The sequence below is a fragment of the Bombina bombina genome, chromosome 6, assembly GCF_027579735.1.
Source record: "Bombina bombina isolate aBomBom1 chromosome 6, aBomBom1.pri, whole genome shotgun sequence".
NCBI classification, from domain to species: Eukaryota; Metazoa; Chordata; class Amphibia; order Anura; family Bombinatoridae; genus Bombina; species Bombina bombina.
Window position 1 is genome coordinate 800,678,892 of NC_069504.1, and position 16,855 is coordinate 800,695,746.

The 16,855-nt window shown below is 38.5% G+C and overlaps 1 protein-coding gene across 1 annotated transcript in view; it reads right to left on the reverse strand.

Annotated features, from left to right (window-relative positions):
- The window catches only part of R3HCC1 (R3H domain and coiled-coil containing 1), an 86,094-nt gene extending 69,511 nt beyond the window's left edge, over nt 1-16,583 (reverse strand). The window contains exons 1-4 of the mRNA XM_053718126.1: nt 16,457-16,583; nt 15,520-15,664; nt 2,966-3,103; nt 95-1,535 (exon numbers count right to left, since the gene is read on the reverse strand). Of these exons, the coding sequence (XP_053574101.1) occupies nt 95-1,535; nt 2,966-3,103; nt 15,520-15,560 (1,620 nt within the window). The 5' untranslated portion in view covers nt 15,561-15,664; nt 16,457-16,583. The remainder of the gene's footprint in view (nt 1-94; nt 1,536-2,965; nt 3,104-15,519; nt 15,665-16,456) is intronic.
- Nucleotides 16,584-16,855: the final 272 nt, after the last annotated feature.

Below are 16,855 nucleotides of genomic sequence, written 5' to 3' on the forward strand. Positions count from 1 at the left end.
CATTTAAACACCCTTTTCATATTTCTATTAACAGTTCAGTAGATTCAACTTTATTACCTGTTTATGCTATAAATCTTGCAGAATGTTCACATACCTCCTTTAGAATCTGCATCATCATTTCCTCTGGATTTTCCACTGTATGTGACCTGTGGGCTGTTGGTTCTTCCGTCTCCTCTTCACTCCTTCCATCTCTTTCATTCTGTCTGTCTGTGACACATAATGGCGGATCTACTTTTGCAAATCCTTTAGCCGTGTCTAGGGAGTCACTTCCTGCTGTCTCAGTTACAATACCCTCAGCTCCCTCTTCAGTCACTGTAACTCTGGTATCCATCTGAATATTTAGTTCTCCTGTCATGGCCTGGGCACAACCTGTCTGTACCCCCTCATCCCCTGCCTGACTGTACCCTGTTTCTCTGCTCTCATCAGCCGCTCTTTCTGAAATCCCAGCATCTCCATCACAACCTTGAGAATTACCTTCTCTACCCACGTTGGATAGTGTTGGGGTCTCCTGTAGCTTGTGCTCTTTGTGCATGCTCAATACAGTTTCTGTCTCTGCCTGCTGCTTTATCACTACTGTAACCGGACAGTCATTAGAAGCACTAGAAAGCTCTGCCTCATTTACATTCTCCACCTTTTCCCACTCTTCTGAAGACTTACTGATACGTTCCTCCATCTTTGTTTTCTTTTCCTCCTTTTCCAATTTATCTTCCTTATTCTTCTCTCCATCTAGCATCCAACAATCCTGTTCTGGTACAGGGTTTCCTCTTGTGTTTTTCTTTTCAAATAGGTCACCTTTAGCTCCATCTGTATCTTCCTCTTGGTTTGTAAACTCCACTATATCATCATTCTCCTTCACCTCTTTATGGCCCACTGGCCCACTCTCCTCACCCAAAAGCCTAAAACTCTTCTCTTTTTCTTCAGATTTAACACTCTCTGCTCCTATCACAAACCTGTTGGACTTTTCCTCAAGTCCAGCACTAGTCTTACAATCTTCTAACTCTGCTTTATTTTCCCCCTCAAGTCCTACTACCTCACGTGTTTCCTGAAGCACATATTTGTTTCTGCTATCTACAAAAGCATCTTTCTTACCGTTATCTTCAGATCCAAATATCTTATCCTCTTCATTTCCGACCTTTAAACTCACATCCTTTAACTCCCCTCTGTTATTACTTTTAAGCTCTGCACCTATTTTTACTTTTTCAAGTCCTACTTGCTCATCCATCTGTTCAAACTCCCTTGTCTCTTCTTCATTTTTTATTTCTCTATAACACTGTTCGACTGACCTTTCACTTTCCTCATTCAGCTTTGGTTCTTCCCCTCTTATCCTCTCATTACTCCTCTCTTCTACTTCACACCTCCTCCCATACTTCCCTCTGACAACATACAAAGCTCTGTCGGGTCTCCCATACTTCCACTGTCTGCCCCCTGGTCTTCCCCTTCCACCCCTGTTATAAAACTGTGAGGAGCCGCACCAGCGGCGCCCAGGGTGTTGTTCTTGAGTGGAATTTCTGGAATTTCCCTCTTGATCTGGAAGCCTGGAACAAAAAACAATTAAATACAATAACAAACATTATAAAACAGTCTATAAAGATTGCAAAGATAAATATAAACAGTGGCCAAAAAAAACATAAGGGAATTCTAAATCCCCACCCCTCATGAAATATTCTTAATTCTCTGTGTGTCAATTTGAGGGTCCCAGTTGCAAACAGTTTATCATATACCCAAATTATTTATTGCGCTGAGAACTGCAGGTTCTTCTTGAGAACAATAAGAATATAAAGATTTTTTTTTTTAATCTAAAATTAATGAAAGAAAAGCATGCAAAGGAAATCTCTTGCTTTATGATGCTAAAAAATATAGTGATTAGAAACTTAAATAAAGGTTAAGTTATATTAAAGGGTCATTAGAGTGGAAAAATGACATGCACTAATTTGTTAGATCATGCAATTTTAGCTAGCAACCCATCAACACAACGTGTTTAACCCCCACAAAGGACTTAAATGTAGCTAAAGCACTGCTTAGAAGTTGCAGAAGAACTGCTGATCCCAAGTGGAAACCATCTGTGAGACCGCCACTTCTGATTGGCTACATAATCTCCCACTCTAGGTCAGCATTTCTCTATGGTTCCTGAGCATTACTTTATGTATTTAACCCATCTACCAGGTTAAGCAGACAGAGTTGCTAGCGCTAAAATGATTTGCTTTAATCAAATTAGAACATGTAATTGTTTCACTTTAATGCTCCTTTAAATATAAAACTAATAATTTGATCAGAAATAAACGAAAATATAAATAAAATAAAAAAACAGTAAAAATTAAAGGGATCAGAAAAACTTTTAATAATATCTAGGTTTACTCACAGTTTTTTAAAGCTGTCCTCAAGCCTCTCTAACAGGTCAGATTTTGAAGATATCTTAAAGGGACATGAAACCCAATTTTTTTCTTTCATGATTCAGATAGACAATATCATTTCAAACAACTTTCCAAATTACTGCTATTATTTAATTTGCTCCCTTCTCTTGTTATCATTTGCTGAAAGGTTTATCTAGGCAAGTTCAGGAGCAGCAAAGAACCTAGGCTCTAGCTATTGATTGGTGGTTGCATATATATACCGATTGTGAATGGCTCACCCATTTGTTTAGTTAGAAACCATTAGTGCATTGCTGCTCCTTCAACAAATGATACCAAGAGAATAAAACAGATTAGATAAAAGAAGTAAATTAGAAAGTTGTTTAATATTGTATTCTCTATCTGAACCATGAAAGAAAATGTGTGGGTTTCATGTCCCTTTAACTATAGAACAGGTGAAATAATCAGCTGATTAGTAAACATGTTTTTTTTACCTGCTCTCACCCAATGTAATCCTGAAAATATGGCCTGTTAGGGAGAACTAAGAACAGGTTTGAAAATCAGTGCTACAGAACCTTTGATATCCGATTGGTCAATACTAGTAATATTCTTCTTACCTTATATCAGCATGGCAAATTACTGTTCTACGCTGCCATCCTTCACCCACAGAAAAGCTGCTCAAACCACTGTGAGACTCAGTGAGATGGTGTATCAGGTACCGAAGGCGGCTTGATACAGGAGGAAAAAGCAAAACTCTGCAAATAAACAAATATAAAAATGGTTGCCATAAAAGAGCAAAAGCAGCAAATGCCAACAAGAAGATGAATATGTCATTCAGGATAATAGAGCGTTTCCAAAGGAACAAGGTTTCTTATTTCCAAAACACAGGACAATTGAACGTAATAATGTTTTGTATCTGAAGATGCCAACCATAATATTGAGGAGCCAGCTACATAATGTTTATGAGGCAAATTTAGACTTCTCCAAACAGATGCCAGAAGTAAGATTTTAGGAGCTGTGACTTGTTAAAGGGCCATTATAGTCTAAACATGGCATGTTCTAATTGAGTAGAAGCTATAATTTTAAAACTGGAGACCCTGCACCTCTATGTGTTTAACCCCCACAAAAGGGTTAAACACATAGTAGACATAACGCAGAACACTGCTGGTCCAGAGTGGAAAATACACAAGGAGAGAAAAATATTGGCACTGTGATATATGATGATACAGGAAATAATGAGATTTCAGGATTAACCCTAGAAAGCTCGGTGTTGCCCCTTACAAATTGACTATGCAAAAAAGTGGTAAGGAGAGGAGGGGGGCTTATCAGCACTCTTTCCTAACGTTATATAGAAGTAAGCTGTGATAATTAGCTCTACTGTATGAGGGGTAACTATATGTTAATAATAAACTTTATTTTGAAATAATTTTATTAGATTTTGTGATAATAACAATAACATACTCAAGCATGTACAATCAACAGTTCAGTGTAATCAATATATTTCCTTACCAATCCGAACTCTATAGACCTTAACTTTTCTGCAGTAAGACAAGAAAGAGAGAGGAAAAAACAAAAAAAAATTTAAAAAATAAATAAATATGCTGTGTACAGTATTAGGCGGTAGGTGGTAGGCCCCGGCTCCTCATTGTGTGCTCGGCTCCATATCGTAAGAACTCTTAGGGGTTGTCATTTCTCCCTACTCTAGCTTCGTGGTGCATGATGTATGGTTCCCATATTGCAACAAAATTTTCTTTAGTGTTTAATGTTTCTGCTGTCAAGCTTGCCATTTCATAATGGTGTGCTATCTTTTTTTCAATGAATCTAAAGCTAGGGGGTGTAGATTTCCAGAACTGCGCAATACTAATTCGTACCACTGTACATATTGTCATAACTAGTTTATGATGTCGTTTCGGTATTTGTGGTGATGGGAAGTGTAGTAACGCATGTTCAGGTTGTAACCTAATTTCTTTCTGGAATATGGTACTAAGAAGAGTTGATGTTCCCTCCCAAGTCTCTCTAATTTTCTCACAGTGCCACCACGAGTGTAGATATGTCCCTCTATCCTTGCATCCCCTAAAGCAAAGCCTCGGGGGAGAGTCTCCAGAGCTTCCAAACCTAGTCGGGTGCAGATACCATCTGAAAGCCACTTTGAGGAAATTTTCCTTGAGTAAAGCATTGGGTGAGAACGACAGTCCCCTGGTCAAGTTTGAGTTCCATGTCTTTAAGGGCCACGTTTTGTCAAGTTCCTGTTCCCATTTCATAATGGTCGGTGATTTTGCCTCTCTAAAATTATTATTAAACGTGGGGTATAACAAAGAGATTGTACCATGTGTGAGTTCTTTAGTTAAGCACAGGGATTCAAATATAGTGGGTGTCGGTGTCTTAAAAGTGCCCGTCGCCTCTTGGATTCTAGATTTTAATTGTAAGTAATGATACCATATGTTTCTATCATCAGGGTCTATAGCTTTGTACTGCTCATAGGAGATGAAGTTGTCGCCCACCATTACATCTGCTATTCTATAAAGCCCCTTATTAGCCCATTTCTGTTGTGTAAGTGAGTCTATTGAGGTTTGTGGTAGTATCAGAGGTGTCAATTTTGATTTCTCTTGCACCAATGGAAACTTGGTGGTCAGCTTATTCCAAATAAAGATAGTGTGAGAGATCGCTACATGTCTGTGCATCAAAGGCTGTTTGTGCTTTTTTGAGGCCCATAATAAATTGTAAATTTGTCCTGTATCAGCAACTGTCGATTCAATTTGTGTCCATAGAGGTTGGTTTGCCTCATTGAACCAATGCAGTGTTTGGGCCATACGCGCTGAATAATAATATGATGGTAGGTGTGGAAGACCCACCCCTCCATCTCTTCTGTGAGTGCTCATGATTGTTTTATTAATCCTAGCTCTTTTCCCTTGCCAGACAAAGCGCAGCAGGTCTTTTTGAAGAGCGTTAAGCTCAGCTATTGGAATAGAGATCGGTAGGGATCTAAATAAATATAGTACTTTTGGTAGGAGAGTCATTTTAACGGAGACAATCCTTCCATAGAAAGATATCTTCAGTTGTAACCATTTGTTAATTAAATTTCTAATCTGTTTGAACATTGGGAGATAATTTGCCTGGTATAAAGAGTATATGTTAGCAGGGAGGTATATTCCTAGGTACTTAAGTTTTTTATGTGCCCATTTGAAGGTGAAGTTGAGCTCTAGTAATTTTTTCGTGTGTTGGGGTAAATTGAGGCCGAGCGCCTCGCACTTGTCCTCGTTTATTTTATAGCCGGATAGCCTTCCATATTTATTAAGTGTTGCATAAAGTGGTGGGAGGGAGAGTAGTGGTTTAGTTATTGATAATATTATATCGTCCGCGAAAAGCGAAACTTTGTATTCTTTAGCTCCCACTCTCAGACCAGCTATATCTGGGTCACTTCTAATATGGACAGCTAGTGGTTCAATACTCAGAGCGAACAACAACGGAGACAGAGGACAGCCCTGTCTCGTTCCATTCCTAATCTGTATTGATTTAGACTGATATCCTGAAAGTCTAACGAAGGCCGAGGGGTGCGAGTACAGGGTGGTAAGAGCTTTGTGGAAAGCTCCGTCAATACCCGTTCTCTCTAGTACCGCGAACATGTAATCCCAATTTATTCTGTCAAACGCCTTCTCTGCATCCAAGGAGAGGAACAGAGAAGGCGCTTTTTCTACAGTAGCCACATTAATCAAATCAATAATCTTTCGAGTATTGTCTGGGGCCTCTCTATTTCTTATGAATCCTACTTGATCTGGGTGAATTATTTTTGTGAGAATGGGGTTCAGTCTATTTGCTAAAATTTTTGTAAATAGTTTTATATCCTGATTTATCAAGGAAATGGGTCTATAATTTTGGCAGTGCAATTTATTTTTTCCCGGCTTAGGTATTACTGCTATCCTGGCCATAAGCATTTCTTTGGGGATTTCTTTACCTTGCATTATAGTGTTAAATACCAGAGAGAGTTGGGGTATGAGAATATCTTGCAAAGATTTATAAAAAGTACCTGAGTACCCATCTGGTCCCGGAGCGTTAGAGCTTTTCATAGATTTTATAGCTAATTTAATCTCATTTTGAGATATAGGAGCATTCAGCTTGTTACGGTCTTCGTCTGAGATTTTAGGGAGTGTGTTGGAACCTAAAAATGTGTCTAAGTCTTCAAGGCTGTTTTTATCTTTCTTATTGGTTGGGAGGTTGTAGAGGTCATTGTAGTAATCTGCAAATCTATTTGCTATACTGAGGGGATCATTGGTATTCCTATTGTCAGGTAGCTGGAGTTGTGGTACGGTAGTATTTCTAGTGATCTCCTTAAGTCTATTCGCCAACATTTTATCGGGCTTATTCCCATATATGTAGTAATGGGTGTCGACCATTTTAATAGACCTAGATACCTCTCTATTAAGCAATTTATCTATCTCTTCATTGATATCTCTAAGTTTTTTCCTGTTTTTCTTACTTGTGTTGTGGGTGACATGGGAGCGTAGTTCATTTGCCTCAGATTGTAATTGTGACAATTTAGCCTTGTCTTGTTTATTGCGCTTACTGGTCTCTGCTATCAGAATGCCTCTCACAAAAGCCTTTAAAGCCCCCCAAACATGCATAACATTTGATGTGCTACCTTCATTAAGCCTTATAAATTCCGCTATTTGTTGTTGGAGTCTTTGTACTACTGTGTTATCTTGCAAGAGATTGGCATTAAGAGACCAAGATTTAGTTCTGTTTGGATTTAGAATTCTAGATAGGGTTGCTTCTACAATGGAGTGGTCTGACCAAGGACAATTTAAAATCTTTGCTGTAGTCAATAGGGGTAACAGTATTTGACTCATAAAAATGTAGTCTATTCTAGATTGTGTCTGGTGCATTGGGGAGAAATAAGTATAATCCCTATCATTTCCGTTTTTGGATCTCCAACTATCAATCAGGTTATGATCTAAGGAAAAATCCTTTAAAATGTTCTGGGAGGAGCTATGGGATCTAGAGTTTACTGTCCTCACTATCGTTCTGTCAAGTGTCTGGTCCAATGAAAGGTTAAAGTCACCTCCTATGATGGTTTTGTATCGTTTCCATTGGGTCAGTAATTTGCTCAGTTTGGTTAGAAAAAAGGCTTGTCGTTCGTTGGGGGCATAAACATTAACTAGTAAAATCGGTGTGTTTTGGATTAAACCCCTTACTATTATAAATCTCCCTTCTTTATCCCTAATTATTTCTTCCTCTTTAAAATTAAGGGTGGAGTGGAGGAGTACTGTGACTCCACATTTCTTTTTCCCGCTAACTGCATGGTATTGGGTAGGATACAATCTGTCCCAGTATTTCGGTGTGTAATTTGTTGTGAAGTGTGTTTCCTGCAACATAACTATATGGGCTTGCAGTGATTTATAGGTGGTGATTGCTTTTTTCCTTTTGGTGTCTGAGTTTAAGCCTCTGGTATTGTGTGAGACTATTTTAATGGACATATTAGAAGGTTGGTGAGAGAATTATCGTGTAGGCGATGGAGTATGGATAAAAAGGCCTAAGGCCCAAGGCAGCTTTGTTGTGAACCTGCATGACAACTCAGAACATGGTTTACGTGTAGTATGAGCCTGTGGAGGAGAGCCGGGACCCACCTTATACTGAAGAGCATTAAATATAGGGACGCAGCATACAAAGCGCCTGACTCCCTGCAGTCCAGAGCCAAAGAATACAGCATCTATAGGATGTAGAACAACATATATTACACTTTGAGTTTTTTCTATAAATTGAGAACATACCTGAGTAAAAAAAGTGAGAATAATAATGGACAAAATAACTTTCTTATTTACAGTAGTGTCTTCCCACATAGAGAAGCGTAAAAACATAAGAACATGAGGGGCGGCAGGCCCCTACAACACTCATAATAATGCTTTTTCGTGTCACGCTACCTCTGAGTAGCCGTCTGGCTACAAACCTGGAGGGGGAGAGGGGTAGGGGAGACGAAGGGGGTAATAGAGAAATTGATGCTGGAAGAAAGGGGGGATGGGAAGGTATGAGAAAAAAAAAAAAAAAAAAAAAAAAACCAAGAACATCCGCCCCTAAGTAAGGTAGAAAATGCTGTTAAACTTGCAAACATATATGGATAGGTTTACAACTCTTAATATCTTATAACTTTTAACCAGAGAACAGTAGTATAAGTAGGCTGTTTATGCTCATTGTTAAGTATAACAGTCTCTACGTAAGGTGGGGGCTTCAGCCCAACTTACAGGTATAACTCAATAGACAAAAAGCGCAGAAGCACCCATATCCCACAGCCTTAGTCCAGGGTCATACGTGTATAGTCTCTTGTCATGGAGACCGGATCCTCATCTGTCACCTAAAGGCAAAATCAAGTTAACTTGAAAATAGTACCCAACAGGTCGCTCTCTCTCTCCCCTCCCCTCCCCCCTCCCCTCTTCTTTTCCTGCGTTCTCCATTTCTATTTTCAAGTGGGAGGGGCCTCCTCCTCCCTTGGAGATCCCCCCTCCGTAGAGCTGCTTGGGTTGTTCCTCAGCTTTTTTTGCTTTTTAGAGTTTCCCACTGGTAACCACTCTCTTTGAATGGAACGTCTCTGTGAACTAGGAATGGGTGATGTGGTGGGGAGTTCAATTTGAATTTGTAGACGCTGTAGGATGGCTGCTCCTTCTGCCAAAGTGGAGCAACTGTAAGACACATTCAGATGTGTGAAGACCAATTTGAAAGGGAAATTCCATCTATATTTTATTTGGGCTTTTGTGAGGGCAATGGTGATGGGCTTAAGCTCTCTTCGCTTCCTAAGCGTGGTAGGTGCAATGTCTGCAAAGATATGTATTGAATGACCTTCAAAGTTAATAGCTTGCTGTTGTCTGGAAGCTTTGATGATGAGTTCTTTAATGTGAAAATAATGTAGTTTGAGGACAATGTCCCTTGTAGTAGACTGTTGGGGTTTAGACAAAGATCTGTGGACTCTGTCCATTAAGAATTGATCAGGTTCTATATCAGGAACAAGCTGTTGAAAGAGTGCTAGCATAGTCTCCTGTAGATTCTTATATGATTCTGGAAGATTTCTAATTCGTAGGTTAGATCTGCGTGATCTATTTTCGAGATCTTCAATCTGTTCCTCTAATTTGTGGATGTAATCTTCCTGATCAGACATAGATTTTTGTATACGTGGGATTTCTTCAGCGATGTCATCTACTCTCTCTTCTAGTTCTGCTGTGCGAGTGCCAATGTCCTTGATATCCTGTCTTAGGTCAGACAGCGCAGACTTCAATTCCTCATGGAATACCGATTTAATTTGAGATAGAAGCTCCTTATTTTGGACATCTGTAATAGGTTGAGTGTTTGTTTCTGAGATGCTAGTATCTATGTTGCTTCCTGAAGCAGAGGGGTCTTTGTCTATTTGCTTTTGCTTAAGCTGAGATTTAGAGAGGCATTCTTTGACTGTTTGTGTTTTGTTCTTCATTTTTGGTTGATGGAGCCAAGAATTTTAAGTGCTGTGAATGTATTGAGGCAGGAATTAGCTTAGGACTTATGGAGAACACAAGGATTAGAATTCAGAGGCTACGTGTCTGTTTATATGTCCATTTCAGTGTTATATTTTTTCTTTCAAATAGCAGTCGGAAAGTATTAATCAGCCTGCCGCTCCTTACAATTCAGTACTTATAGCTCGCCCATTATAAAAATGAAAATTAAAATTGGGGGCTGTTGTGAGCTAGAGAACATTGCAGGATTTTTCAAAATTTCCTCTTCTGAAGATGGAAGGCAGTTCCCCTGTCTTGTGACTATGTGCCTCTTAATGAGACTCCTGGGATAGTTCCCAAGTCGACACCAATCAGGCTGTCTCCTTAGGTCCAGGAGCTATAGTTGTTGATCTTTGTTGAGGCTAACTATGAAGGGGGAACTGCTTGTCTTTATTTTATTTCTGCTGCATATTAAGTTTATTTACTGATATATGGCCCTTTCTATCAAGTGTATTCCTGGTGCTGATACAAAGAAAAGCAGGGCCTGTGCCAAATAATATTTCTTTATGTGTGTGTTTCCTCAATAGCTTTCTGCCCCGTAGGGTTAATATACGGCCACCAAGAGTTCCTGTAGTTACAACGTAGTGACACAGCACCCCAGTCCAAATACCCCTTTTATTCAGCTAAGCCCTTGTTGTCCCACAACAGGGGGGGTTATGTCGCTCCCTTAATAATTAAACTGAGTAAATGGTTCTGCAGCACTTGTATGATGTGTAAATATTTTGCTGTTATTAGTTTCTAATATTTAATTATTGGTGATTCAATATAGGAGTAGCTGGGCCCTGATATGGGGAGAATAAAGTTCGGATTTGCAGGGGTTGATGTATAAGATTAAAGGTCTTACCCTCTAGTCAGTGCCGTGGGTCATGAATTGCTCTCACATTAGGTGGTCTGATGGTGTTTGTAGAGCCGGGCTGTGAGTAGAGCAAATGGCGGGTGTTCGCGCCAAAGGTTAGTGGCGCACTTTAACTAAATAGTTCTCTCTGCCTCCTGTCAAGACTTTCCTCCGGTAAGTCTCTAAGCTGGATCTTTTAGGTAGCGGTGGGCCCAGAGACAGGGAGGCCGTCAGTCTTGGATGTTGCCCTACTCGATCCGCTATATCGGAAGGCCACGTGGCGGTCCGTGCTGATTAGGGACTTAGCTGATTCCTGTTGCGGTGTTGCCGAGTAGTTCTATAACACTCCGGAGCGGAGCCCCGACCCTCCGGAGTGTTGCGATTCAGCAGTCCTTTGTTCCCTTGTCCCCTGGCAGCTGGGGTATTAGTGCGCTGTTTGTTTCTCTGTGGATGGGGAACCAAGTCGCAAGTCCTCTATTCTTCTTTACCTCCGGTTAGAGGTTGTGGGTTCTTTCTCCTCTAGGTCTTTCCCTGCTGTCAGTGTGAGAGTCTTAAGACACAAAGGCAGCTTTAATTGTTAAAATAGTCCTAAATTTGTTAATTTTTAGTAAATGAAATGAGGAGCTCCAACAAAACACCGTTAATAATAAACTTTAATGATAATCTTTAAAAGGTGAAAAAAAACGTTCACCAAAAACCCACCACAAACACTTTAAAATAGGAAGCACTGTTGGTTACTCCCCTGTATTCCTGGCCGATAACTGGAAGCGCCGGCTTCAGGTGCCAGGAACAACCTACGCTAGCCAGATTGGAACCAATCACCACGTATGCGAAAATAGTGCACGCCCCCACACAAATTAGCTGTGCTCATCCTGAAGGCAGGTTCATGAAATACTATGTGATTGGTTGCAGGTCGTGGTAATGTTTTTGATCCAATCCGCACATAGTGATGGTAGCAGCGCCCCCTGTGACGAACCGGTACTGGTTACAATTGGTCCTCTTACGGGCATGCATCTAAGGAACCACGCTATTGGCTTATTTGCGTAATCAGTGGGTTTAAAAGGCCGTGATATTCTGGATTCGGTTTGTCAAAATTATTCACACATTGATAAAGGCCTGTGGAGCAGCCGAAACGTGTTTGTGTTTTTCTAAATTTGTTTGATAAGACCAATGTGTAGGTTGCTCCTGAAGCCGACGCTTCCAGTTATCGGCCAGCAATACAGGGGAGTAACCAACAGTGCTTCCTATCGTTTTAAAGTGTTTGTGGTGGGTTTTTGGTGAAAGTTTTTTTTCACCTTTCTTTTAAAGATTATCATTAAAGTTTATTTTTAACTTATAGTTGCCTCTCATACAGTAGAGCCGATTACCACAGCTTACTTCTACATAAAGGTAGGAAAGAGTGCTGATAAGCCCCCTCCTGTCTTCCTTCCCACTTTTTTTCCAGAGTGGAAAATGCCACTGACAATCAGTAGCATTTGTCCAGCTGCTGGGTCGTGCGAATAGCGCTGCGGATCAGAGTCAATTTGCATTCAGGGCCAGACATTCTCTGCATTTCCCTAGCGGTACTTCTACTATATGTTTAATTCCATTGATGGAGTTAAACACATATAGGTGCCGGGTTTCTCGTCTTAAAATTACAGTCTCATAAAAAAATCAGAGCATGTAATTTTTAAACTATAATGACCCTTTAAGCCCTGCTGTGTACTTTAGTACTTACTGTGTGTGTTTTATAGACACTGCACTTCCACCTTTGTTTTCAGAGATTTTCCTTACTGTCATTCCCTGGAATCCACATTTGTACCACATTATCAACATGACAAGTGAATCAATGCCTCTCAAAAGAAGTAAAAGCTGCAGCCCAAAGGGAGATGGGGGGGACAGAAATGCTTGACTTCACAGATGTTTAATGCATCTGATACAAATAAACTTATAAAGCATTCCATCAAGGCAAATTTTCCCTATGTACACCAAAAAAATTCTAAAATGTTTAGGTGGTGTGATAAAACTGGATAAACTCAAAATAACAATAAGAAAAAAAGAATATCTGCTGGCAACAATGTAATTATTTACTGTACCTGCAGGAAGTAGGCGGGATTTAGAAGTGAAGGAGAATTAAAGTGAAGGTAAACTTTGGTGAATGAAAGCCCGTTTTTTAAAAATACTATTAAAAACAGGAGCACTTTCATTCATCAAAGTTTACAAATCAGCAGTGACTAATCCTGCTTCCTCCAATCACAGCTTTCTCCTCAGGGTAGTCATTGCCTGAGGCCATGCCGTGATTGGAGGAAGCAGGATTAGTCATTGCTGACGTGTGAATAGAGGATCTCTATGTGGGAGAAGCTGCTCTAGCAGTGAAAAGAAAAAAAGATAATTTTTTTAACAAAACGGCTACTTTGTAAACTTTGATGAATAAAAGTGCCCCTGTTTTTAATAGTATTTTTAAAAAAAACGGGCTTTCATTCATCAAAGTTTACCTTCACTTTAATGTTAGTAAGGGATTTCTTAGGAAAATGAAGATAAATTTGCATTGCACAATATAAAATTGTCAGAGGAGGCAGCATCTGCTAACCACAAAGCAGAATTCTTGGAAAAAAAATAAGTTACATGGCTGAATAATGAAGAGGTTGCACAATGTAAGTTTGTGATCTAGAATATTATTTTCCACAAAAGAAAGGCATTCAGATTTAGTGTTAAAAAGGCAATTTCCCCATTCATTTAATACTCTGCAGAAGGTGTAGTAAATCATTTGAAACACATTAAAATGATATGAAACCAAAAATATATATATATATTTCTTGATTCAGACAGAGCATACAACTTTAAACAACTTTCCAGCTTATATCTATTATCTAATTAGATTTGTTCTTTGGTGTCCTTTGTTGAAAAGCATAACTAGGTAGGCTCAGGAGCTGGGAGCTAGCTGCCGATTGGAGGATGCACATATATGCCTCGTCATTGGATTACTGATGTGATCAGCTAGCTCCTAGTAGTGTATTGCTGCTCCTTCAATAAAGGATACCAAGAGAATGAAGCAAAATTGATAACAGAGGTAAATTGGAAAGTTGTTTAAACGTGTATGCTCTATCTGAATCACTAAAATATTTTTTTGGGGTTTCATGTTTCTTTAAGGGGAAACTTTTCTATTAGTGTCGCTTTAAAGACACATGAAACCCAAACATTTTCTTTTATGATGCAGATAGAGCATACGTTTTAAAACAACTTTCCAATTTACTATTAACAAATTTGCTTTATTCTCTTGGTATCCTTTATTGAAGTAGCAGCAATGCACTATGGAATTTAACTGAACACATTGGTAAGCCAATGAAAAGTAGTGCACTGCTGCTCCTTCAATAAAAGATTCCAAGAGTTTGAAGCAAAACTGTTAATAGACATAAACTGGAAAGTTGTTTTAAAATGTATGCTTAAAGGGACATTAAACACTATGAGATGGTAATATAAAATGATAAATCGTATAAATTATTTTATATATATATATATATATATATATATATATATATATATAAAAATAACCTCTGCAATATACTTTCATTATTTATTTTGTCTCCACTTTCTGTAATTCCATTCTGAAACTGTGAGCTTTACAGCTCCTGTTAGAAACGGAAGTGCAGAACACTGTTAAATCCAGCACAACCATTGGCTGCAAACTCTAGTGACCTATTTATAACTGTCCCTAATTGGCCACAGCAGGGAAGGTAACCTAAGTTACAACATGGCAGCTCACATTGTTTTATAGACACTAAAACTTTACACTTATTTTGTCAATATTTAAACAACTAATGAAACTTTAAAAAATACATCTACATGTTATTCTCAGACTCATTATTTATTTGAATGCATCATTCTATCTAGCATTTATTTAGTGTCCATTTAAAGGGACACGGAACCCAAAAAAATTATTTTGTGATTCAGATAGAGCATGCAATTTTAAGCAACTTTCTCATTTACTCCTATTATCATTTTTTCCTTCGTTCACTTGCTATCTTTATTTGAAAAAGAAGGCAGCTAAGCTTCTTTTTTTGGTTCAGTACACTGGACAGCACTTTTTTTATTGAAGGATGAATTTATCCACCAATCAGCAAAAATGGGCCGGCATCTAAACTTACATTCTTGTATTTCAAATAAAGATACCAAGAGAATGAAGAAAATTTGATAATAGGAGTAAATTAGAAAGTTGCTTAAAATTTCATGCTCTATCTGAATCACAAAAGAAAAAAAATCGGGTTCAGTGTCCCTTTAAAGGGACAGTAAAGTCATAATTAGACATTCCTGATTCAGACAGATTATACCATTTTAAACAACTTTCCAATTTACTTCTATTTAATTTATTTCCTTCTCTTGTTATTTGCTGAAAGGTTTATCTAGGTAAGTTCAGGAGCAGCAAAGAACCTAGGTTTCATGTCCATTTAGTATGGTATCAATTGGGTATAGCTGGCTGCTACATCCAGTTTTCATTTTGCAAAAATAGACAATTTATGTTTCATCTATTAGGTTACTGAAACTGCACAGGAAGGGTAAATATTGTAAAGTTGTCAGTCAATTAAATTGATTTACAATGCACATAAATAAATATCAAGGGAGTAATAAGCCAAACAAACATGTCTAAAATCCTAAACTATTAGCCTGTATAAAAGGACTGGAGTTGGAAATTTGAAACTAAACTGTACGCTATATTGATCATTTTTAGGTAACCAGATCTTTGCCATACATATACTTTAAATGTGATATAGCTGAAAAACAATATGTTGTGTATAAAAAACTTGTAAGATGTGATTTAGATAAGTGAATGCACCCCTCTGATGTTGCTCACGTTTTGAGGTCTCCCTGTTGTAAGAAATGGTCCAGTTCCATTGACACAAGTGTGTAGAACTCATTCTCCAAGCCAGAGAGATACACTCCATCCACGCACTGCTGATCCAGCGTGTTACCGATACAAAATACAGGAAAGGCAGAAACTATGGACAGTAAAAGTAACAAATCATATTCACATAGTAACAGCACAGATATAGTTTAGAAAATAAACAGTCAGAAATCTGCAGTCTCATATTCTGTGTTATACACAGAAAATATTAATTTGTGCACAGCTAATTTAACAAACACACACACACATATATATTATACATATATTAAATATACACATGTGTACTTGCATGTTTAGGGGGGGGGTTAGCTATATTTATACACAAGGAACATTTTTCTACTGTGCATAGTTAGTTATTCAATTTAAATTTGTGTGTGTAGCTATTGTTTAAAGAAGTACTTTTGTAAAATATTTATGTATAAAGAGCACAGATAAGCATATACCATATTTATGAGGACACAATCCTTGGGTGTCCTGCCATGTAAAGGATTTTATAAACAGGCTTTGTGGCAATATTTACATTTTCATAGCTGATACAGCCAAGTGAAATATTGTACAATGGTGCTGCTGGATATCTCAGTTTATATAGCATATATATGTTTAGTTACTGCATGTTGAGCAGTAATAAAGTACGCAACAGGCTATACATGTGCACGTTTTCTGAGTTTGTCTGTTGTACTTGTTGCATAACGTGTGTTTATGTTACACATCTTCATTTTGCCAGCTTGCGACGTATGGACGTTTCTGCACATTGTATTACTGTTTTGTGTGTTGCAGTATGTTCCCTCCTCAGTTTATATGCATTATGCTACTAATATCTAAGGAGCAAAGTCACGGGGCAGCCTGTTATATTATTAACATGGGACAAGCAAACTCCGGCGCTTACACACGATGTGGAAGTCTCCACTGAATGTGCCTCAGTCTCTCCCTCAATGTGACTGTCACGCTCTGCAACAGTAGCAGCAACTCACAGTCACTAAACCTCTGCGACAATCCGCGTCCCTCAGTCAGTCTATCCCGGACAGTCAAACACAGCGCCTTCTGGCGGCTCCTAATCTCAAAGTAGTCTAAACTTTAACAGCGACACCTAGGGTCTGGAGGAGGAAGTGAAAGAAAATAAAAACCTAAAGGAAATGTCAGACGTTTGACAACATAAATAATTCTACATTATATTTACATAAATAATATACATAAAGATATGGACATGTAGTATTTAGTATGTATCACTTAGTATTCAGGACAAGAGAAAAATATTTAGTTGACATTTTGGGGATATTAGATATTA